This window comes from Eleginops maclovinus, chromosome 18, assembly GCF_036324505.1.
Source record: "Eleginops maclovinus isolate JMC-PN-2008 ecotype Puerto Natales chromosome 18, JC_Emac_rtc_rv5, whole genome shotgun sequence".
NCBI classification, from domain to species: Eukaryota; Metazoa; Chordata; class Actinopteri; order Perciformes; family Eleginopidae; genus Eleginops; species Eleginops maclovinus.
In genome coordinates this window covers 12,594,968-12,621,396 of record NC_086366.1, presented here as the reverse complement: position 1 = coordinate 12,621,396, position 26,429 = coordinate 12,594,968, and the positions used below count along the sequence as shown (strand labels likewise).

The 26,429-nt window shown below is 38.2% G+C and overlaps 1 protein-coding gene across 2 annotated transcripts in view; it reads right to left on the bottom strand.

The window, feature by feature from the left end:
* Positions 1 to 6,685: 6,685 nt before the first annotated feature.
* Positions 6,686 to 26,429, bottom strand: part of drd2a (dopamine receptor D2a) — a 36,295-nt gene continuing 16,551 nt past the window's right edge. Inside the window, exons 2-8 of one of the 2 annotated variants that reach the window (XM_063906282.1) lie at positions 20,172 to 20,482; positions 16,205 to 16,314; positions 12,357 to 12,493; positions 10,140 to 10,348; positions 9,075 to 9,161; positions 8,379 to 8,766; positions 6,686 to 7,957 (exon numbers count right to left, since the gene is read on the bottom strand). In XM_063906282.1, the coding sequence (XP_063762352.1) occupies positions 7,761 to 7,957; positions 8,379 to 8,766; positions 9,075 to 9,161; positions 10,140 to 10,348; positions 12,357 to 12,493; positions 16,205 to 16,314; positions 20,172 to 20,450 (1,407 nt within the window). In that variant the 5' untranslated portion in view covers positions 20,451 to 20,482 and the 3' untranslated portion in view covers positions 6,686 to 7,760. The remainder of the gene's footprint in view (positions 7,958 to 8,378; positions 8,767 to 9,074; positions 9,162 to 10,139; positions 10,349 to 12,356; positions 12,494 to 16,204; positions 16,315 to 20,171; positions 20,483 to 26,429) is intronic. The other variant, XM_063906283.1, reaches the window with a different exon arrangement.

The window sequence follows — 26,429 nt, the reverse complement described above, 5'->3', positions numbered from 1 at the left end:
GAACAAGGGCAAAAAGGCATTAAGCTGCACCTAATTCAGTCCCACAGAGGGACAAAGAGTGTGTTTTTTTAACAAACCCATATGTATACATGTCATTTAAAATAATGAAACTAAAGTAAGAAAATAATTATAACAATTTAAGCAAAGATGCATTTAAATGGTGACTGAATTATCTCTCTCACTTTAATCTGTTGAGCAGGCAGAACAATGTAATGCAATTCTTTTACTTTTAAGGATAACTTTCGCAAAGCTATTACCATATAAGACAGCTTTGTCTCACTATGCACATAGCCTGAAGAATAAAAAAAAGTTGTTGGTCCAGCAGACTTCAGGACTCAATTCCTTGGTGAAAGAAGATTTGAATGATTCAGGAAAGATATTGGGTTTCAGTTAATTACCTGTTTTCTTATTGCTTAAACAGCAGTGAAGTAATCCCACCTCACTTTGAACACTCCTTCTCCAACAATTGGACATGCCTCCACATAATACTGAGCTCCACATTACCAGTGATCATATACAGAAGTGTTCTGAGACAACACACACTGGAGACTGAAAGAAAAACAGATGAACAATAGCCTCCCTTAAGAGGCACTGTGGTTCATGCCTCAGCATCTACCTTACACAAGTGAATGTCAAGGTCTGTTTTGCTGTAAACATCACCTTTGATGTTCCTTACAGCAGAATCACTGATTAAATGTGTGACATTATAAATCACTGGTGAATACACCTGATTGGACACATGTCGTTTCAGATGTGGTATTAAAAAACAAGCCAGACGTGGATCTATCCCTGGAGGTTGGTGTGTTGATCTCAGAGTGTGTGTCAAGGGAAGTCAAGCTTCTGTATGTAATTGGTGATTTTTTAAGGCAATAATAAAAAAAGGGATCAAAGCCACAGTGGGTTACAGACTTTCAAGTTATTGCATTATAATTTATATCTCTTGTGGATTATAGCCACTTAACATGTGTCTATATGTGTGACAATGTGTCAGTTGTCTCCTTGCCTCTAGATAACAGTGTGGGATTTTGCATTAACTGAGAAGGTTCTTACCTTTTAAAAAATTAGGTTGAGATTCTCGGTTTTGAAGTGAATCCTCCCTTATACGAAGTTTAGATACATGTCATCACAGTACAGTATGAATAATTTACCACCCCACCAAAGATACCACCAACTCCAATTTCAAAGATAGTAGACTAGACGGGATGTACCCAAAAAGTGAATGTAAGGAGCATTTATGGGTACAAGTTGGGAACCGGCCTACTTTACATATTTCAAGGGTGCTGAATCCAAAAAAACCGGTACCCGAGCGAAATTTTGAGTTTTTGACCTTCTAATTTGCATATCAAAATGGCCGCCAAACTCCCTATCTTGCTCAGTCGTTGGACCATTTTCCCCAAGTTTTTTTGTAAGTAGGCAATCAAAGATGATGAATTAAGTGTCTAGATCTATAGTCTGGGGTCAGAGCAAGGATATAGTGGAGGCTCAGTGCCTTTTTTATGTATATATATATGCAAAATACCAACTTTTAAGGTGAAATTAAGCATTATTTGTGTCATTTTTTAAGGCCGACATAAATATTCAGTCAATATCACTCTTAAATGTTCCCAGTGTATATATGATATGTGATGTATTCCATATTACATAATAACTAAGAAAAACACCATTGCAAGTTGTCTGAGAATTCATTTTTTTATGCAAACAAAGCATAATGCTCTTAATTCAAACATCGAAAAACCCAAGTGAATAGGGGAAAAAAAAACATGAAACTTCCCTTGAACAGTTATACAGATCACATCTTGTTTCTGTATATTTTCTTTCATGTTTCTAGCTGAATTGCTTTGCTTTCATCTGTCTTCTGTAAGTTCCATAGGTCACTTGTTTTGGTAGCCTCAGGACAGACTATGTCTTCAGTTAACTTATTTACTAATACAGACTTGTTTCCAGTGCGAAGTGTCCCATTCATTTCAGCAAGGGATATGGGAACTGGCAGAAGCTCGTGTTTTAGGACAGCTGGTAAGTCAACTGGACGACCTGCCTCATAGGCCGTAACAAGGCGTTTGAGAATGTTTCGGTCAGCCTTTATGACAGTTCTGTTGTCTTTGATTTTAGGATTTTTGGCCACTTCATACAGAGATGCAAATGTTTTAGCTTTGCTCTTATGTAGGGTTGCATGGATTGGGACCTCTGGTTTATCTTTGTCCTCAGGAACAATCAACCTTTTCTCAATGAATGAATTCACTTTTTCTTGTCCTAGGTCTTTGGCAGAAAGTAATGAGCTTTGGATAGCCTCTGTGGCAACGTCTTTCGTGGCGAGATTTTGCAATGAGCCTGAGGAGACTGAATCAAACACCTTGAACCCTTTGAAGACTAAAACCAATGCCATTTCGTCTCTGTTGTCTCTCTTTTCACGGGATTTGGTAGCTTCATTGTGGACGTAGGTTTTCTCAGGTGTGTTGCTGAACATCAAATGTGTCTCTTCTGCTACATGGGACCTCATGTTGTAGGAGAGTGTCCATCTGGAAAGGGCTGAAGGTGTCTTAGTAATGCCAATGATCCCCCCTCCTTTTTTCCCTGTTCCGTTGATCCACTCCATTGCTTGGTCTGGATCGACCTGGTTGAATCGTTGATCGGACCGCTTCACAACAAAGTTGCCTCTTTGGAACTCAGATAGTACAGGTTCTGGGAGTTGGTGCATCTCAGCAATATACACTGGCCCCCATCTTGCATAGTTCAGGTGGTCATATCGCATGAAGTACGGCAACATCCAGCTGAAGGAGTGAAGATGAAGCTCCCAGAGTCCATCACGCTGAGCTCGTGTAAACTGCAACAGTGTTGAGACCATATCCATGTAGTTCCACCAGAAGACAAAGTTGACATCTTCAGATTTACTTGCGATGAAATCTTTGAGGAGACTGTCAAACTGTTCCTGCTTCAGATATGTTATCAACTGAGGAATCATTTCAGGATTTTCATCAGCAGCCATAGCAGAGATCTCATCATGGCATTCCTTGTTTGATTCTGCAGCAAACGCGAGGAATGTTGGCAACAAAAGCTGCCATAGGGCCTGCAAGGTCAGTTTGTGAGCTCTCATACCCTTGTTGTATGCTTTCCCTGACATGACAAGCATGACAGCACCCTCCCCCAGCAATCCACTCTCCAGCCACACTTCAGCTAGACCAGACCCAGCCATGTGATCTCCGATAGTCTTTAGGAAGTTCATTGCAATATGAAGTCCACCAAGCCGAGGGATTAACTTGCCCTGATATTCCTCAACACACCACTTCAGTTCCATGAGCTTGCAGTAAAGAGCTTGGTCCACTGTTATGACTGTATGCTCCTGGCCAAAATGTGATGATATTGCCATGCACCTCTTCACAACTGTATTGAGCGTATCATACTCATGAGCTGGAGCAAGGACTATTGGCAAATATCCTACTGCTGTCTGCTCTGGTTCCTTTGACGAGACTGACTGATTGAAAACGGTCCAAGAAGGTTTGGGTTCAGAATCCTGACGTCGCAGGAAGAAAGCCATGTCTGTTGCTTGTGCTTGTTTCACACACTCACTGTCTCCTTTAGGTCTGGTAAACCAGGTCTTGTTAACATGTGATGTGAATACTGGCTTGCTTGTGGCAGAATGTACATTGACGTGGTGCAGGTTCTCCAGGACATCTGGCACAACCAGTGTACGGCTAACTGTTAGCTAGTTTTCTCCCAGTTGCTAGCCATCTCAATATCATTGAAATACACAATTTTGACCCACTATGGTTGAAAAAGTATCATTTTGGATAAATAGGGTTAACAAGCTCAATCAATAACTAAGGAATATTGACATTTTTTGTCTAAAAAAATCAAAAAGCAGGAAACTTACCAAAGCGTGTGAAACTGTTACGATCCTCTTTGCTGTTAATTCACCTCAGGCAAAGGGTCCTCAGCGATGGGACTGACCATGCTATGTACTGATCTAAATATTCAACTTGGTACGTTTCATGGTGGTCTCTTTTTGAATATTTTTCCCTATTCACCTGGGTTTTTCCCGTCTTAGAATTTAGAGAACAAATGCTTAATTTGCAAAAAAAAACAAAAAAAAAAAACATGAAATCTCAGACAACTTGCAATGGATTTTTTTCTTTGTTATCATATAATATGGTGTACATCATATGTCATATCAACAGGGAAAATTTCAGAGTAACTTTTATTTAATATTTATGTCGGCCTTAAAAAATGACACAAATAATGCTTAATTTCACCTTAAAAGTTGGTATTTTGCATATATATATACATAAAAAAGGCACTGAGCCTCCACTATATCCTTGTTTGACCCTTGACTATCGATCTAGAAACTTAATTTCCTCATCTTGATTGCCTACTTACAAAAAAAACTAGGAGGAAATGGTCCAATAACTGTGCAAGATGGGCAATTTGGCGGCCATTTTAATATGCAAATTAGAAGGTCAAAACCTCAAAATTTCACCCGGGTACCGGTTTTTTTGGACTCAGCACCCTTGAAATATGTAAGGTAGGCCGGTTCCCGACTTGTACCCATAAATGCTCCTTACTTCTTATAAAAGGCCTTTTTTCTGAAATCCGTCTAGACTATAGACTAAGCAACAGCCTCCAAAAGCGTAAAACAATATAACTGAGTGTAGGCATACGTTAGACATACTGACAAGCCGAGTCATTCATAAAGAATAACCCTTACAAAATGTTAACCAGTACAGCAGTTAATTCCAATAATTCAGCTGCTTTAATAAAGATGGGAACAGTTCCAACATACAGAATGTGCCAGACATGATTGATGCTGATCTAGTATACGTTTCTCTGGGACATTCCCCCTGGGGATTTTATTATGGAAACACTATATATATACATGTGTCCCACAGGTCTATGGGACATCCATAAATAGCAGTGTTAATACAAATGGATCTTTCGGAGAAAAGCAGACACACTCTGTAAGATGATTACATGAGACTGAATAGTACAATAGGGCACGCTTTTTACATATTAATATTTCAGACAAGTTACTTTTAAACCTCTGAGTGTCCCAGTGGGAGGACCTTTACTGAAACATAAGGCACAAAATAACATTGCATTGCTTCTGTGTTAATATAAATTGTTGCTTTTTTTCTTAGTCATCAAAAAAACCCATGTCCTGGCTCTTCCATTACAACTTTCCTGTGATAGTGTTTGCCGGAGGCAAATAGAATTTAAATGTCCTAAGAAATGGTGCTAGTCCATTAAGCGTGTCACCTAGTACACCACATCAGTCAGCAGCTGCCTGAAGGGACTACATCCTCTCTACTGATCTGATTCTGCTCTTGCTATACAAAGAAATAAAGGATTATACACTACGAGCAGCCTGGTGCATTATGGTGGTACTCACCACTGTAGGAAATGCAACTGCTTTTCAGTCCCTATGATAACGGTTACAAAATGTAATCTTTTTACAACTACAAAATAAAGAAATGTAATAATTGGAATTTCCACAAATTGGTGTTTAATATTCCATTCATTTCTCACATTGACTAGATCCAACTTTAGATTTATTTTCCCATTTCACTCCTGGCAAAAACAATATAAGCATAATGTAATTGAGATTTACTTTTCATTAAATTGTTAAAATGATGTCCACCTTTACCAGCTTCAATATTACATCTGTTGTACACATCAATATTTATAACCAATAATATAATAAACATTATTCTGAAATTCACAATTCTTTATAAGAAGTACTTTCACTTTCAGTACTTTTGCTGCTAAACCTTGTGTACTACTTGAATGCATGACAATGACATTTGGATGCCTGACGTTGACTTTTCACAGAGGGTTTGTACTCTTCAGTATTGCTTCATTCACTTAAATACACCGTCTGAGTACTTAACTACAGTACTTCCACCACAACTCTGTAGTCATTACCTGCTGTTAGATTGGAGAAAACAGGTCTTCTGACCTTCATTCTTCAACTAAAAACATTTTTTTCCGACACAACCTCAACATCACAAGAGAAAGATGTGAACTCTGTATTTCCCAATCCTGCATCAGCCGCAGCAGCGGTATTCACCATGAGTGATGTATTGCTCGGAAAAAGCCAAACTTCTCATTTTGTTTTCTTTGTAACTTGCACTCAATGATTGCTAACAGCATTATATATCATGTCACTCTTGCGGTTATTGTTGTCGGCTCTTGCCCTGCATGTTAGCTTGCTGTAATAATGATTTTTTCCCCCTTATAAATGATGCAATGCTGGACTGTCTTTGGTCTGACTTTGGTCATCAAAAAGACTGCTGCTAGGCCAGTGATAAAGTGCCAGTGATGTAAAGTACTTGAAATGTATTCATGCCACACGAGTTATGTTGATAACTCTGTACCTTATAAAGATCCCAATCAGGCTAGGAATGTTGTACAATATTAAATGGGTGGTCTAGGGCCTGAACAAATTGTGCAAGTTCACGCCACTGATTCCCACAAATATAAAAAAACAAAAATCAACTTTTCCAGTTTATTTTGTTGTCTATTGAAATATAGCACCCGACAAAAACATTTTTTTTGTGAATTCCCTATACAGCACTGTCTGGCTAATATCTATTAAAACATTATCATATCTTTATTGATGTCTTTATTGTTGCACTGAAATAAAATGCAGGCTCTGCTAGACAGTTACACACATAGTTGTAGTGCTGTATCGGTTATTTAAGTTTTGCCAAGTTTACCTCGTTCTTACTCAGCAAAAGCCCCGGGGAGCTGCTTCAGGGTAGCACAAATCCACATGATTATACCTGGAAGCTGCACAGTCCACATACAGGTCATTAGTTTGCCATGGAGGACCTCCACTGCAGCAGTGCTCGGAGTTACTTTCAGTAAACAACATTTCTCAAACTGCAAAACAGTGCCGGGAATAAGACAGAAGCTGCTGACTACTGTCAAATCATTTATGGGTGTATCTTTTTATACACGGCGAACACTGATATTCATGTGGCACTTTACAGTGTCTCATAACTTCATTTATTGGACATCTTTTGTTAAACATACACTTCATGAATAATCAGGTAAAGGAGCAATTTAGCATGCATCACATTTCCATAGCAGGCATATAATCACAGTTAATGTTTTAAGAAAAACTATGTACAGCAAATACAAATAATAATAATACCAATAATAATAATAATAATATTTTTCAAATAATAATAATATAGTTTTTCAATTTATAAAATTGCAAATATGTGGATATTGGCATAGCCACATTATACAGCAGATAAAATTTCTCTTGTCTTGGACACACTTTCCAACCATTGATAGGGTTAAAGATTAAGAGCTCTTGTATCAGTTTAAACACTGCAATGGACACTGACTAAGAATTGCTGAAGACTTCCATCATTAAAACGTAAAGTACACACACAATAAATAGCAGTTTGCAACTTGTATGTGTGTGGTATACACAGATGGCTCCCCACGTGAAGAATACAATGATTTTAGAGAACAATGTTACATTTTTATTTTCTCCATGAAACTGGTCATTGTTACAGACATTTCTTGTTTTACATTCAGTGATTTGGAGAACGGGACCCCACAAACAATGCACATATAGAGCAAACGTGCCTTAATAAGACACTCAGTTTTTCAGTCACTCAGCTCCATATGTTTTAAAAAGCCGATTGCAGTTCCCCCCTATGGTGCGTTTTCCTTAACAGGATGAGGTATTTGCCACAAGAGATGCTTTTATGTATCACTTTTCCTTCAGTTGAATCAGAACGTGATGCCGCAGTTTAGCAGTGCAAGAGCTTAATAAATGCCTTTCTGAACTCAACATTAAAGGTGGTGTATATGATGGGATTAACAGCACTATTCACGTAGCCCAGCCAAGTGAAAGCATTATACATCTCAGCAGGGACCTTGCATTTTGTGCAGTGGGTGTTCAAGATATGCGTAATGAAAAATGGCAACCAGCATATGATGAATACACCTGAGGAGACACAAGAACAAATGGGAATATTAGAAAAAGATTCAGAAAAACGAAATGAAAGCAAACTTTTCGAAAATGGTTCAAATCAAAGTAATATAATAATTTCCTGTCGTTGCATTAGCTTGTCTTATCTTTAAGCCTCAAAGAACAAGATAGAAGAGAAACACATATTTTGTCTTGCTAAGTTTCAACAGAGTCCCCTGCTGGTTTGATGTTGCAATCGCTGCATGTTGTTTTGAAATTGTAAATAAGACAACCAAAACATAGTTATTTGGTTGTGGAAACAATTTCCAGCAGTGTCAGTTCCACTTTGAGTGTATATTCACATAAAACAGCATTTCATAAACTCCTAATGTCACTCATTGTAAATTATTCATATTAAATGTTACTTGAAAAATCAGTTAGTAGGAAACAAACTTACCAAGGACGATGGCTAACATCTGAGTGGCCTTCTTTTCCTTTTGCTGGGAGATCTTTCTCTTGCTCATGGTTTTCACAGAGGTCTGAGTCTTGCCATTAGGTAAGGCATGCGTCTGGAAGGCTTTAGCCACAACAGGTGCTGGATCCCCGAGTACCTTCTTTGTAGGATCTCCATTCTTTTCTGCTTTCTGGCCCTGCTCAGGGGGTGTGGGAGGTGAGGAGGTTGGGCTAGCGTTGGCCTTGTTGGGCATCAGTAGCTGGTGGCTGGTGGCCGGAGTCTCTCCGAGAGCACACTGTGGCTGCTGCTTCTGTTTCTGGCTGCTGCCACTGTTGTTCAGCTCATCCAGCTCCAGATCTTCCCCCTCATTGACTACTTCTTTGATGAATATCTGAGCAAGGTCAGGATGAGCACAAACACATGGATTCAGATGGTCATTTTGGCACGGTTGGCATTTAAAATAACAGATATCAAACAGATTACAGCAAAATCTAGCTTTTAGTGTTCAATTTCAGTATGCTGTGTTCACAGAAGCAGAAAAGGTTGCTTTTAAAGCTGTATTTTCTATTGAGAAATAGAGTAGAACTTCAAGGTGACACCTTGCTAAATCTTTTGTGGGAAAAAAAACCAATGGTTCTGACAATTACACTTTTTTTTTTTAAAACAGCAGCAACCAAAAGAACAGAAAAGAGCACACACCACTTTCTTCTTGTTGACAGGAAAACTTCCATTAGATTTAACAATCATGGTGCACAACCTCACATCCTCTGGATGAGTGCACTTATCCTGAAATAAAAAAAACAGCAGTGTCAGGCACGCAGAGGGTACAATATCAAAGAACAACTGACAAAAGGGATGCCTTAGCACAGGTCCCACAGCCTACGAGGTAATATGAGGCTACATAGAGCTATGATGCAGAAAGGCTGTTTAGAAGGAATCTGATCTGCAGCTTCAAAAGCAGCTGAGAGCCCTTTTTTTTCTGGCAGTGTAAGAAATACAGTATGTAAATATCTATGTTACATGTCACAAGTAAACCTTCATTGAATGAATATGTTCCTTAAAGATTATGTACATAATATATATAATATACTGCCATACAAAGACTACACAGATCATTGAATACAATTTCAGTCTTTACATTTCTGTACAGACATAGGAACCGCATGGTGAAGCCATGCATGAACATGAATAATGTAGTGCTCAGATCAAAACCATTACTTGGCTTCCTGTGCAGAGCTCATTGAGTGTTTAGGTCAGTAGAATCAATAGAAAGAAAAGAAAAAAGTTCACTTTAGGGCCATCAAAATTAAAGACAGGTGACTGCTTTCAGCACTGAAAACCTGTCAGTTAATGTGACATTAAGATTAAAATTGTTGTGGGACACTCGGAGTGCCTTATGTGTAACTGAGCCGTGACCTTTCAATATCTTGCCTTGAATGTTGTCCACTGTTTTTCTCCCAAAAAATCAATTCTCTTCTTGTCTGGGTTACCCCTTTACATTGTGGTGTTATGTAATGCAATGCCTATACATAAAACCTTCGAGTATAAATGGGTTGAGAGAATTATGGATTGGCGTTTCATAAATACGCAAATGAACCTTAAAGGACACGCTGTATTTACACACTGGTTGAAAAAGACATCATTGTACAACATCAGGAAACAGAAAGATACAGATCTGGGGAAATAAAAGCGTAAATCACTCACAAATCCACATCGAAGCAGTAAAAGCTTCAGTAGTAAATAGCAACCATATTGCAATCTCACCTTCAGCGAAGTAGGCATATCAGGGTCGGCAGCCTGACAGACACGCGGCTTCGGTTTGGTGTTTACACGTTTTCTGCGCTTCCTCAGCACCACATAAATTTGCACATAAACCAGCAGAGTGATGATGAAGGGAACATAGAAGGAGACAATGGAAGAGTATACCACGAAGGCCGGATTGGCGATCACACAGAGAGAGTCATCACGAGTAGCTGTGGAGATAAGCACAAGTTAATAAAGACCTTAGAGTGCATGTTATGTTCCATCCAAAACTGTTTTGTTGTGTCATTGTCATTGTGACTTTTGAAATAAATTGTGGAAACTTTTTTTGAATGTAGTTTTCTTGCAAAGAACCAACGGGTGCTCTTTGATTTAGATCTCTGGAAAGCTCATCCAAAAATGTAACCATTTCTAATACCACCGTCACATAGAGGTCATTCAAACATGTTCTCTCCCCTCCCCCCTCATTATCACTTGGACCATTGCAATCTTTTTTTATTACAACAGACCTCACTCAAAACTGCCTCATAGCTGATCCAGAAAACTGCCACAGGGCTCTACTCGGGTGGAGAATGTAGAGATCTTATCAACCTAAGTTAAGATTCCCGGTACCGATTGCTGGGTAATTAGAGATTTTACTGATTATTTAGCCATCCAATTTGATCCTGCACTGGGTTTTACTATTTTGAAATAGTAAACCCCCCCCCACACACACACACACACACACACACACACACACACACACACACACACACACACACACACACACACACACACACACTATGATCACAGTGTTACGACAGAGCTGTCCTATTGGACTCAATAACAAAATGGACCCAGTAAACTTCCGACCCCAAGGCTTAGATACAAGCTGAGTTGTCATGGATACTGTACATGCCACAGTAATTGTGTATTTCATGTAAACAACTTGTCTTCCCTTCAGGGTTGCTGCGGCTCAGGGGTGGAGTGGGTGGTCCATTAAAGTGGCAGTCCGATTTGACATGTAAAATTAAGTGTGCTTGTCATGGGGAGTTCCCTTTGGCCATCAGTATTAACAGCACACTTCTTCTAGCTTTGGTAGGCGTAATCCAAGTTCAAATCATATATAAATAATAACTTAAATAAAACTTGTTAAAATATGTCAACAGAAAACCGGTTACTAACTGGAGGTGTTGAGCTTGAAAGAAGTGAACATTACGGGGAATGTAGGATCCTCTGTTTTGGGATTTTGACTCATACTACAAAGTCTGAATACATCAGCCGCTGCTGCTTCATTTTTTACATTTATTTCTGTAATCATACCCTGCAAGCCCCTCAATTGCATGAGTGATGCATGGTGAATAAGAGTCACTTTGTAAAGCACTTTTGGCAAAAGAACTATGTACAACGCAGTTAATTTACTACAAAACTGGGTTGTGATCATCTTGAAATCCTCCACAGACACTTCATACATACTTGCTTTCCCTCCAAAGTTTTACGGTCTTTCAATCCATTAAAAAAAACATATGAATTTAAAATATGAAATGTTATAGCGAATTGCTTCCGTTACAGTGGTTCCTGCTGATGGTCTTAGCTTTCATGTTTCCTGAAGCCCACACTGGCAAGATCTGCAGCGTCTGCTTATTTGAAAAGGGTTATGGAAGTATCAACATCTAAGAAGCTCTTAATCGTAACCTGCTTTTGCTGTAATTCTCGGTAAAGCCCCTGTTCTGCGGAGTGTGCAACCTAACGGGCTATGGCTCGCTAAAAGTAGTTCAGTGTCAGTAAGAAGTCAAGTGGTATAAGTTGAATATATTCACTTTTGTAACACAATGCTTTTCAATGTGCCATGATGCAAAAGGGCACTGACATTAGCTTTCTGCTTTAATGCAATATTAATGCAAAGAGGGGCAATCATTTAAAAAAGACATCAGCTATATCTTCACAATGTACATTTATATACATACTTTATATACTTTTATATTTTTGATATTCTGTCTTTCACTGTAAACCTACCATAAAAATTACAGACTGGTCATTTCTTTGTAAGTGGGTAAACTAACTAAATTGGCAGGGGATCAAATACTCATTCCTCCACTGTATATATGTATACAGTGTACATGAAGTAATGCTGTGCAGGGGATGTCAAATACACATGAATAATATAATACATTTAAACTACTGTTCCATCAAACTATTCACAGGCACCAAGAAAAACACATTCTTGGCATTCTTCCTTACCTGTGTTATTTAGTCCAAACAATAGGGGACATGATATGGCGAAAGACAGCACCCACACCACGGAGATCATTACTGTGACCCGTCTCCTGGAACTGTAGCGAGTATTGTACAACATTGGCATTGCAACGGCTGTGTAACTGTAAGATAAAGAAAAAACCTCAATTTTATGCTTAAATAAAGCATGAAAAAACACAAATGACAGGAAAATGCAATAAAAAAGAAAACAATCTTTGTCAGACCCTTGTATCGTTTGAATTTATTAAATGATCTGTGGCTTAATTTATCCCCTTCATGTTCCTAGTTCTCTTTATTCATCAATGGATTTATAGCTCAAAAGAGGACACAGAACATGAGTCCTACAAGTGGTAAATCCAAAAGATTTTGCCCGTCATCTTTGATCGGACCCTGTTTGATGTTGGGTGGGTTTGTGGCCTCAGTCTACATGTATAGGAGGAACTTTAAAGTAGGCTGGCTTTTTATCCAAGGAAATACATTATCATTTAACCTTGCTTCATCGGCTGACCTTATTAGTGAGCTGCTGTAATCACCAGGAAACGGACAGCCTTTTACTCATGCATTGATTTCCGTGCAATTTGGATGTAAAGCCGAGTGGTTAAAGCTTTACAGAGACGATTTTGCTGGACTTTCTTTTATTTAAACACAAGGGAAGAAATACGTTTAATACGTGATTGTGTTATAGATCATGGATTGTGAAACACACTATAACAAGGTTTGAGATAGGACGTCTTGGGTAAGGTAAAACCTCTCCAATTGTCCCAAGATTGATAACGCACAGTACTTATGCAAGGCCAAAAAAGAATGCATATATCCAGAACAGCACTGGCAGATTAATGTTTCACTCCACCTGCTCCTGAATCACATCACTTTGGGGATAGATATTCACATGGCTGCTCAGAGATAGCAGCTGGGTTTAGAAAAGATTAGACATAGACAAATGTTATCCATTTTGGAATGAAATTCAGCCCTCAACTCTGAGAGAGAATCTACTCCATTTGTTTTCATTGCTTTCTTTATTGGAACATGAAGGCCCCTCTTACATCACATAAATTACATAGTTGAACATTCTGTCTTTCAATGACAATATTTCCCTATAAAAGGAGTTACTAGATACTGGTAGTGTTTTGTTGATTTTATGCACACGTACCAGGTTTCACGCTCAAAGGCCCTCGGGCATTACAATATACATTCCTTTAGGTAATTATACACTAATTTGTCAACAAACGTAGTGAAAATGAACAAGGCAAGACAGGCATAAAATGTTTAAACAACAAAATCTGAATTAGCTTTATTGGCCATGTTCATGAAGACAACGAGGAACTACCATCAGCATGACACATAGTTTCAAGTTGCTTTCAATTTACTATTTAATGGTTCCAACAACTTTTTTTTAGAAGTGCTGCTTAGGCCTAATGATGGATTGTTACCAATTGTTTGAACATGTGTGTAAAGGTATTTCCTCAGTATAGCATCAAGAAACATATCTGCAGTACAGCTGCAGTTTTTGTCTTAAGGGGCGTGCAATTTTTCTACATGAAGTTCTTGCACCTGTATGGTTTCATTCTATAATCAAATCCAATGAAGGACTGCTAATCATTCACAAAAATACACCTATTTTATTTTTACTATTACATATTGTGTATCATTTAATCTTGTGAAATACTACCAAGCCCTATCAAAAGATGTAAAGAGGTTTTTATCTGCACACCGAATGTGAAGAATATCCTGCAAAGATTCCCGGGTTATACACCTGCAATCATTGGAGATGTTATTTTAGGGCACATGACTCACTGAGAGCGTAATGATGGGGACATTTTTGGTGGTTCAAATGTGATATATACAACAGCCAGACCATTTGTATAGCAGAAATCCAAAAAGTGGATCAACAAGACGAGCCTTAAATGCTTTATTTGAATTTACTTATGTTCATATCACCTCCTACACAAATTCAGATTTGTTTTATGGCTATTGCCTTTAGAGAGGGTGAGAGTTTGGCAAGCTCTACCTGCTGGAAATGTGTTCGCAATTAACAATATAGTAAAAAAGAAAACTCTAAAGCCTGTGGTCACACATTTAAAAGTAAGTTGTTGACACATTCGTTAGTGCGGAACAAAGTTAGGAGCAAAAAAAACAATCGTTTGATGTATAAAATATGATGCTCCATTGAGCTGCTGAATTGATAAAAGATAATAAATTGTTCTGTGACTCGTACATGAACTTGAGCATCAGCATCAAAAGGGTGGAGATCAGTGATTAGAATCCACATGTACACAGCAAGCAGGCACAAGTCAGATTAGTAATATCTAAATGTGAATTTTAATGCAATTCCTTCCTGCTTGTAACCCTCATTTCAATTACTTGCAAACAATGATTATTATGAGATACCAGGGGTTTATCCAGGGCATCTTAAGCTTTTCACATTCAGAGACCTTTGCATTCTAATACATTCAGGCCCGTATGAATTGAAAGTGTGTGTGTCCGACCATGGAGAGCACACATTTTGCATATAGATTTAAGGTGAAAAAGGCAACCAAGCGTAAAGTCATGTAAAATTAAACTTGGCAGGATTCTATGAAATGAAAATATAGGATACAGAACGCCCAGACGTCAGCAAACTAAGCACTAAGACTTTGAAAACATATCTTGGTTGTTAACACCACTTTTACTTCCTACAGATTTGTATTGACTGCTCGAAATTGACATACTCTTCAGATGAACAGATTTCTTTTGTAACTCTGCTTCCTTTAGCAGTTTGCGATCAGCTTTATTAGAAGTCCAGCTCAAAATGAATGAATCCTAATGTCAACCACACAGCTAAAAAAGTGAATTTCTTTCTGTACTAGGCTTCATTGAATCGAAGTGAAGATGTTCTTGTGACAAACAGGTGCTGTCATGAACAGTTGTTTTAAATGGCAGTTCTTTACCAGCCATGACACTGACGCTGCTACTGTGTTCACCTTGTGATTCTGTGTGTTTGTCATCATGGCAAAATGTGCTCCTAGAAACACTCACGGTAGAGGGAACTCACACAGAGATTGCAGAACTCAGTCAGGTGTTTCTACTGCTTTAACACAGGAAGTTGCAACTGTGCTAGTCATAGCACTTTAGTTAAATGTGCCATTGAAATCAAAATACAGGTTGAGTTTGAAGATGGACGTGGTCTGACGAATAGAGCACAGCTGGTGGGGTTTTATAAAGTTGCATTTGATTTTATTGATGTTTTCCACACGTACAGTATCTCCAAAGGATGTCCATTGACATGTTGATGTTCCTTATGTTTTTGTTCTTATTCGAGCATAGCATATATTATATATTTTTTTGTTGCCTTTCCTCCTCTGTTCCTCATCTCAGGATGTTAATGTGTTTCAACACAATGTGTTCATTGGCCTTTTAAGTAAGTATTTCATCTTATTGGTTTTTGAAGTCTGCATACTTAACTGCTTTTTTCATTAAGGTTTGTATGTTGGGTTTGTGCTAGTGTTTGTACATCATGCAGTATTCAACTGCAGTATTCAACATTTTGCCAAAAGTGTTCCTTCCTTTAAGCATATTTCTTACAGGTCATTCAGTCAGGTTAATTGGATTTGGCACCATTAAGCTACAATTTGAGATATTCACATTCATAATTCTGGAAAATGTAGAGTCTATCAATTACAATATATATGCACTTTTATATAATTCAATAGATGACATTATGGTGTTTTGAGGCCTTTGTTAGATTATAGATGTGTGTCTGCCCCTGATGGCAATGTATTTAAAGATTTCCATTGAAAACCCATACAGAAAGCAAGACAGACAGGCCTTAACAATCAGTGCAGCGGTGAACTCACCGATCAATGCTGATGGCACAGAGATTGAAGATGCTGGCTGTACACATCATCACATCCAGAGTGACAAAGATGTCACAGTGGATTTTGCTAAAGCGCCACTCTCCCACTACCTGTAAAAAATATATATATATATATCAACAAATAGCAGTTTACAAAAACAGTCAACAGAACAAAGCCTCTGCACCAGACGAGGCAGCACCTGTGATGATGCGTTTTACTTCTCCAACAAAAAGCAATACTGACAGTCAGGCCAAGTCATATCTCTTCTTATTATTTCCTCACCGGTAACATAACAAATAGAGGAAATAAAGAGCACAACTGAATCATAGGAGGAAAAAATAAATGAGGTTAGAATGAAAAAGCATAACAAAATATCTGAATGCACAGAGTTGTGAGTGGCATCTGATGGGAAAAGAGATTAAACAGACATAAGCCGTCTCATCGGATCTGATAAACTGCAGGTGAAAACAGCTGGCATATATATTTTGCAGATTCAGAATACAAATGTTCTGTTACATTTATGTTATCAAAAGAATGTTAAACCTGACATCCTGGATATCAACTGATTATTTGATTCGACTTCATGACATCTTTTCACTGACCCCTGGTGGCTTTTATTTTGACATGTTTGTATTTGTATCTTGGTTTTGCTCTGTTCCAGGATCAAACCCAAATCCAAACCAACATAATCAGTGATGCTTTGACAGGTCTAAGCCCTCTCTACACTACATCACACCTGGTAGATGACTCTAAAAAGGGTAAGAGAGATGAATGTGTCGGGGGAATGACCCCGACCTCCTGTGGCAGATTAATCTTTGTCACTAGGCCATGTCTTCATAAAATTAAATGCCAGTTTAAATGGCCCTATGTTGTAGCTGGTGTCAACAACACAAGTGTTGATTGCAGAAATACCTGACAGCCTAATGAACGCCCTTCTCCATGTTGCAACATCTCCTGTCGTCTCTTTTTGCATTTTTCCTGACCTTTTGCTCCTGACATTTGTCTTCTCAGTATCTCTACACTACCTTTTATTTCTAGCTGCCCCTGCCATCACTCAACTTCATTTTGATCTCTTGATCTTTATAGGACAATCTGCCGGTACCTCCTCTCATGAGCTCCATGAAAACAACCATACTTTTTCACAACCTCATCAGTGCTGCAACCCGTAACAATTCAAATGCCTCATAAGAGATGAAAAGCATTTCAGCCCCTCATAGTTGAAACACCACTAATTTTCTATCAACCTGGAAAAACATTCAGTGGATATTAAACTGCTTGTCTCAGGCAATACAATCACAACAAATAAAAGCTAAAAGGATATCTATTATGAAATGTTTACTGTGGGTTGTTGTACAGCACGCCAAAACCCAACCCACAATTTTATACTGTGTATATGTGTATAGCAAATCATAATTTAGGTTGACACTGTAATATGATTTAATTTAGCAAAGGTAAAGTTTTGGGAAATGAAAAATCCAGTGATAGTGGCTGGGGAACTGATTGTGATGTTGGAAAGTGCACTTTAAGACGTCAGATATCATTTGGGTTAACTAACTCTGCTGTTTCATCTCAAACTCATCTGTCTTTATGGCATTCATAATAAAAACAATAACTGACAAACTCTATAACTACAGGATCTTTTACATTTAAAATGCAGGTGCATGCATAAACAATTTATGAAGTACAGTGAAGAGAAGCAAACAACTCAAACTGCAGTAAAAAAAAATCATTTGCACATAAATACAACTCATCATTTATCTCTATATTTCAATGTTAAATGGACGTCCTCACTGGCAGAAGTAATAATCTTCAGATCTCAGATTACCATTTGGGTACACTACATGTTAATACAATGATTATAAAGTGCACTAAAACTGGATTTACTGTCTGATGTTAAAGAGACTATTGTAATTACTTTGAATAATTCCGTGTTTCAGCCTGGCTTATGTTACCTCAATATGCTCTCAATCAGTCCCACTTGGCACAATGCTAAAGCTGCGATAATTAATGCTAAGTCAGCTTTTAATAATAAAGGGCAAGTAAAATGCTGTTTCCACACTGTGTGACTAAGCTCTGACTAAAGTTCATTATGATACATTATTAACAAGATGAACCTCAGTCATGGCCATAGTCAATGAGGCTAAGTTTAAGGAAGTGAAATAACTGCAACTGGATATGGAAGAAAATATTGGAGTGTGTTACTTGTAGTAGGGAGACAAACCAAAGACAAGTCACATATTTTAAAACTAACGCTGAACACTTAATTGTTTGTTATTATTGGGAGATGCACATCACTCTGATGGAAGAAGCACATATAAACTCTGTCACAGGCTACATTATTAAATGTTTATGCACATGCTGTCTTGACCTCTGCACAATTTGTATACATGATTTACAGTTAACTCTAATTATGAGAACAGCTCAGCGTGTGAAAAGGATTGAATAATGTAATTTAAGCTACGAAGGTTGCTCTCTAAAGTCTGAAAAAATAAACCTGTCTGTGTCATAATCATGTCTTCTTGGTTAATTGGTCTAAAAAATAAATAAATAAATAAGAGTTTGAATGACGTGAGCTTTTACAAAGGGTCAAATTAAATGATGATTTCGATTTCCTTTGTGGTAAATATAGGATTCTTGAGCTGGTATCATGCGAGAGATTACATTTCAACATATTGCACCCTGAATGTCATCAGCAATATAAAGTTACAGGATGTAAAACTGTTAAATTAGTGACTGTAAACATGCTGTGTCAGAGAAATTCCAGGGCTCACTCAAATGTAATGTCCATTATGCCATTAAAACACCTTTTTTTTGCTATAATATTAATATTTAATTGATTTATGAATCAACAAACTTCAGGCTCATAATTGGTCCCAGTGATTGCAAACATAATTTTTTTCTTCATTTTTAAAGCAATCAAATGGTGAATTATTACACTTAAAAAAGTACTAATATATCTGAAAAATAACTGTCGAAGAGCAACACACTTCCACTTTCCACTGTGCTGTATGTAACAACAACATGGAGTGACCATGACATCCTATGGGTCAATACACGGTAATATGATCAGAGTGATAATCATCACGACTCACTGAGGGGCAAAGGAGGATTAGAGTCCCTTTAGTCTTAGATTGCCTTTCTCTATATCAGACAGCGTGACCTAAAGCCTGACGGTCAGAAATAACCCCAGGGCCGAGAAAGATAGACAGAAGAAATGAGCAATGACCAAGAGAAAGAGAGAGTCTTTTCTGAAAGATAGCCCACATCCTGTTTGCTATTGATTTAGTGTATTCGAGAGGAATTTATCCTGGAGCAGAGACTCTGTTCTGTTTGAGGTTGCTCTGGTTAGCAGCAACGATGTGACCTAACGGCTTTGAAAACTGCATTATACCCCACAGCAGCGAATGCAAAACGATATATCCAAGAATTAGGAAGAATTATTCATAAATGTCTGACCTCTAGCTGAATAGACCAGTCTGACATTTTGATGTTGTCACATTTTGTTGCAACATTAAAGGCCTTTAACCACTGCAGGACTGATATTCACAATGCTGATGTGAACATAAGAGCTGTCACCCTTGTTTCACCCTAGGCCTTCGACCTGCTGATAACTGCAGGCGACTCGCTTGGCTCAAACCTTTTTCAGGAGTTTTTTACTTGCACCAGATGTCATATAAATCCATGCTGTATGCATAATTTGCTTTGTTATTTTCTAACCATCCAATTCCAAACTGAAATCTGTCTTTAAGGATGATCATTTTCTTTGAAAAACTAAAGTGTTTCACACAGGCTACTCGGGTGTTTTGTTGACAGTATTTACATCTGTTATATAGGAGATAGTATAGAAACTAGAACTGCTTATTATACAACACATCTACATATCACTTTCCTTTGTCTTGGGTATAGTATGTACACATTATACTTTAGAAAGCGTTGTGTGGGTGTGTGTACATCTCTGGTATCCTACCTCTAAGTAGACGACCCATGGCATAACCAGTGTGGCCACCAGAAGGTCAGCGACTGCCAGGCTGACGATCAGGTAGTTGGTGGTGGTCTGAAGGGCCTTCTCTCTGGACACAGCCATGCATACCAGCACGTTGCCGAAGACGATGACAAAGATGAGCAGAGTAAGCAGCATGGCATAGTAGTTGTAAGGGTGCTTGTGCTCTTGATCTGTTTCGTTGAAGCTCCATGTTCCATTATCATTGAAACTGTCATTGTAGGCATACTGGGTTAAGACATCCATTAGCTGTGAGTGACGAAGGCCAAGAACGGGCCCTGCAAAACATGCAGACACAGAGAGAAAAAGAGCATTTGAATGTAGTTGCCTTCATGTGAATGGTTGCAGAAACAGTTTATGAAAAAAGCACAAACTAGTTGGGATAATCTGTATTTTTGCAGTAACGGCGCAGCATGTGTGTCTTAATATCTTAAGCCCTGATGGACCAAGCTTATTTTAGAATATTCATAACAATCCTAAATGTGTACAACACAAAGTAAAAGGTATTTGCCATATTTCCATCTGATGAAACTGAAAAAACTACAGCCCTGAAAAAAACCTGACATCAAGAAATGCATTAAGTGATCTGGCAGAAACTAAAATGCATCCTGTAGTTTCTGTGGCCTTTACAGAAACACAAATTGTGATTTCCAATGGGTGTATTTCCCCACTGCATAATGTAGCACCCAAGCCAAATATAAATATGCGGGTAAATGTGCCTTTCCTTCTTTTTGTAAGGAAAGAGGGGCTGGAGGAGTGATACTCGAAAAGAGATTTCAGGACACTTTAAAAAAAGGTAAACTATAAAGTTGCATTTACATTAAGTTTTTCACATCAGAAGCACTGTGTATATACATTTAGGATTATATTTCCTGTCTTTATGAGATACAATACAACCATTTGAGGACATTTTCTTGAAAATGATGCTCCATAGCACTACAGAAATTATAGTGTTAGGAGATGTAGTTGAATATCAGCAACAGGTTAGCATCCAAAAACAGCAATTAGTGCTCCTAAACTGCCAGGTCTTTAAAAACAAACAAACAAACAAACAACACATATAAACCACAAAAAAGGTGAATGATGTAGAGTTGTCTCCCTTTGACACGCCGATCACAGGAATATTGAGAAACCTTCATTATAAGAGCTTCTGTGTTATCAAAGCAATGATATTCAGCGCAACCGTGATATCCATCCATTTGAACGGACTAGAAAAGCATGATTTTGAAACGGCAGTGCATTATCAGACAGGAATAACATTATAAGAACGTCCATCTACTCTACATCTAATACTTTTTAATGCTGCTCATTATTCCATTCCCCCTACAAGCCAGTTATTTTTATGAAGGGCATTACTGCAAAATACTGGTCAAAAAGCTTATGAGTGTATTGACGATATATTTTAGAGTGCTAAGATCTTTTTTGGAAGCATTACGTATCCACAAGGTTTTCACACTTGGCAAATGACGTTTTCACACAGAAAGTGACCTGAACAGCTATAAAGGGCTTTTACAATTTTTAGTACACTTTTAGTTTTCTCATTTAGCTAATAACAATTGCAGTTATTAGTGTGTTATTATTTATTAGCTCAACCACAAAACAGTACAACAAAGGACAGCCTAAAAGAACAGGACATCTTCAAACTAAAGTTGCAACTTAACAACAACAGAAAACGTTTTAATGTAAACTAAGATATAGAGGTATTGTATGGATGAATGACATGTTAAGCCATGTTTTGGTTGTAAGGAGGGATTGGATTGCTTCATGGGAACCTTAATGAACAAAATATGTTATATATTCCTCAGGGTTTTGCTATAGTGTAGATCAGGGGTGTCCAAACCTTTTTCACCGAGGGCCAAATACAGAAAAATATACGAAGGTCTGGGCCCCTTACTAGAGTTTAAGTATATTGCCTCTTAAGTTAGGTTAAGTTAGCAAAATCAATCAAATGTAGGTAAGTTATGGTTGATATTTGAATATGCTTTAGGAAAAAATCTGCCTACACCACAGCTCTCCGTAAGGCTCGCTCAGAGTGCTTAAGAGGAAAATGAAGGGTATATTTCAAGCTTGTTATATAAATCAGTTATTGGGCTTTTTTTTTATCAACTTAGATTTGTTAGAAATTGTTTTGAACTTTAATTGCCTGAATTTATTTGAAAAGTGGGCTCTTTAACTCATGAAAACAGTGTAATATACATATTGTCTTGTGCTTGACTTATATTTAAGTAAAATATAAGACAAGCACTTTTGCTTACTTTTTCACGGGCCATATGACATTATCCTTTTGAATTAGCTGAGGGCCAATTTAAGATTGCCTGCGGGCCGCATTTGGCCCCCGGGCCGTAGTTTGGACACCCCTGGTGCAGATGTTTAGAAAATCCCTCTGCCCTTCAGCTTTGTGTCACCTCCTTAAGCTTAATATGGAGCTCTTTAAATGAATGTTGTAGCAACATTTATTATCATTTGTTACATGATTCACTTTGCAGTAACTGTGAAATTAGTAAGGATTCATCTTTTCAAAAGGCTTTTGTGCCCTTTCCAACATTACATAAGCATGATGTGTCTTTGTCCAGAGGTATAGGAAAATCTTGAATTTTAAGGACATCGAAAATGTTCAGGTCACGTTTTACTGGTGAAGGACGGACACTTAACAATCTGGGATTTTTTTTTTAATAGGGTCAGGTACGTGCAACTTACAATACACCTGAATGTCACTGCACTGATTAAATTTAACAATGACTTTCAAAAAGGTTTGCACACTAGTTCTAACATTGAATGTGAATTTTCATTATAGAGAATTGATAGACAAAAGTGACAACATCAGAGGAAAATACACAAATAAATACATACAGTACATTACCACACTAAAGACATCTTCTATTGAGCCCAGTAGAAGGCTGTATTAATTACACACGTTACAAATAAGGACAGAGGACAGCCTCGGTTCCGACAGAAGGATTCAGAGAGTAGAAGTGAAAGAAGAAATATAGGGTGCGATGAGCAAAGACTGCTCCTGTTGGGATTTGTAAGCATTGCTCTGGGGCACCAGTGTCTGTGTGTACCCTGCAGATGCCCTGTGCTGTCTAATCTCATTTATTTGCTCGCTCTACTTCCTTACTTACAGTACATGAGACTGTTCTCATTGCTGTCCTGACAGCTCATGCTTGCTTTTAAAAAGCAACCTCTGCTCTCTGCCGGCTGCCTTCAATATCTTCCATTATTTAAATGACTCACCTGTGACCCGCACATAAATATGATTATAATAATGTCCTCCTCAGGTGAGGTCGGATAGAGGCCAGGGTCCATCCCCCTAAACTAGATTCAGGTTCTTTCACTAGGAATCCTCAACGTAGTCGATACTTGCTGAATGCTTAAACCTAAACCAGTGTCCATTATTTAAATGCAGTGTCACTGTCTTCTAATAGGCAACTGGACATTTATAGAGACTAACACTAAGCGAGATCAAACCAAGGGCCATACCATTCATTAGGAGCTGCTAATGATAATCCCTCACCTACATCCCACCAATGAACACTGTCACTTGTAGTAGGGCACCTGGCCAAACCACAGGATCCACACTAAAGGATCAAAGGGTCTTGGTAATACGCTTTTTTTCTGACCTTGATGCCCCATGAATGACTTTATTTTTCTTGGTGTCATCCATTTTTAGATATTTGAAGTACGCAAACAACCCGCTGCTGAGGGGGCTGCACTGCACTATTGACAGTGTTTATGCAAATAGCCTACATAAATCATTTGGTCCAACCCAAATGATTGACATGCCAGCCTGTGTTTATACCACAGTGCTGTTGATTACAGTCCCTGATAACAAATCAAATGTATTATGTTGTGAGGACTGTAACCACTGGATTAGCATACATGTTTTCCAAATGATTCAGAATGACATCCAACTGGGTGTACAATTATATTCAGTCTCTTTCTTCAGAACAATTCTATAGAAATAACCAGATCTCTCTGAGGAAAAAAGTGAAGATGCTAGGACTGCACAATCAGTAAATAACAAAGAATATGAAAGTAAGTCTCATAATTTTTTGTCTGGTTTTGGAAAATATTTCTTGAATTGTCTCCTACACAGTGGCGACTGGTCATTAGGGGCAGGTGGGGCACCGACCCTCCTACGATCAGCAGAAATTCCTTAAAACAATTATTCCCAAATGATGTTTAAAATATATGTTTGAATATATATTAAGATCATGTTTAGTCATCTTTACATTGCTGCTTCGGACTGCGTCCTTCTGATCAGTGTCCACACTGTGCCTATTGAGCCGGGCTGAGGAATGTGGGCCGAGCTCCGGGCTGCCCATCCCTCACTGTGAAAACTACACAGCAGATACTCAGAGTAGTTTTCTATTTAGTGTGTGCGGGGCAAAGCGCTCGCAGCCCAACTAAAACGTTGTTTCATAAGTCAGAGCTGATTGGCTGTAAGTGTGTGTGCCGTGAAAAGTGCAGTCATGAAGAGGAGATGAGAGAACTGAGACTACATCCCCAGCGGTAAATAATACAAACAGAAAGTGAAAGAAGTTGATCTACTGGAGCTTTGGTGAGCGAAAGAATAGTTCATGTTGATTGTCTGTGTCGATATGCTGGATCGATTGCTATTGTAACCACGGTGATGAGCGTCAGTGTTTCCTTATACTGTAAATACAGTCTGGTGTTTTCATGCTGAGGCATGACGGATGTTGTTATTGTTAAGTTTTGCTTTGTGATAGTGCTCTTTACTCCATGAATTAAAGTACAAGAAGGCTATTAACAAATATGTGAGTTGTTTGTGCCCCACCAGTTTTGTACATACAAAAACGCCACTGTAGGAGTCCTACAGTATTATAATGGATAATATTTGACGTTTAGTTTTCCTGTACATGTCTTTCAACGTCTGTCAATATCTAAGTTTAAGGCGCATGTAGAGGATGACAAGTGACATGTGGCTTTTTAAGAGGTAATGTCTGTAAGCTGATGGGTTCCCATGGGTGAAATGCAGGGTCCTCTGTTGTTTTTGTTTTAAAATGACATCAAATTTAATTGCAAGAATTATTGGTATGTTTGTTCCATCATGATAGGCAACTTAAGTGTCATTAAAACTGAAATAAATGAAAAAAGAAAGACTAGTTATATTGAGATACAATAAAGACCAGGTTACAGAATGAGACAAAAGGATTCTGTTTTGTTTGGATAAGAGTTGAGAACATCCGCAAACTGTAACAGAGCCAGAATGCAAACAACACACATTGTGACAACATTCACAACAGTGGGACAAAGCCAGCAAACTTCTAGATGAAACAGGGTCAAGAATAACATGTACACAAGGTAGAAAGAGATACCAGGAGATGCTTAATCTACTAGATGACAAAGATTTGGATCAAAAACATCCGAAAAAACCCAGAGAGCCTGGAGAAAGAGAGAGAGGTCCCAGGACAACAGACGGTCCAGTACAGAGATGTTTAAAAACTGAACAAAGAGGAGAAACTATAGAGCGAGACAGAGATCACACAGATTCGATGCTTGTGTGTTTGTGAAACAACAAACAAAACCAGGTTTAGAGGTACACAGCCAGCAATCTGCCAAGTGTGATGTAAGAGAGGAAGTAATGAGGAATAAACAATGTGACAAGATACGTTTTTCATTAAAAGCCTGAACAGAGTCAGGCTGTCTGATGGTGTTTTGCCATAAATGCTTTTTCAGCCAATTCAGTTTTAAAGAAATACTATTACAGCAAATAGCTTCAGTTGCCATGGCGATTTAGCTGGGTTCAAAGCGCGCCTCCTTCGTAACATCGTAAACTCTGGCTTTAGGCTCAACATAATGGGCTTAACCACTATTCACACTTCTTAGTAGTACTTGAAAGTAAATGGATGCTTATAGTAAGGCAAATGTTACTTCAAAGCAAGTGTTATCATTTTATATTTTATTTCTCGTCTTAATATTTTACACAAGACTTAATTGTAATTTGTGAGAAATAAAATACAATTCTAAGGTGAACCTGAGTGACTTAATCCTGCCAAGTGACAGGGAACAATGTAGATATTTTGATCAAATATTCAGGGGAAATTAACACAAGGTTTAGCCTAACAGCACAAATTGTCTTTTCCTTGTAGAAAGGTTTTTTTGTGTTGCTGATCACTAGCAGTTTATCTAATTATTTTCTAGGTGCTGCAATTTCCTGCTGTGAAAACACACCTGTCACTATGTGCTGTCGGCTTAAGAACA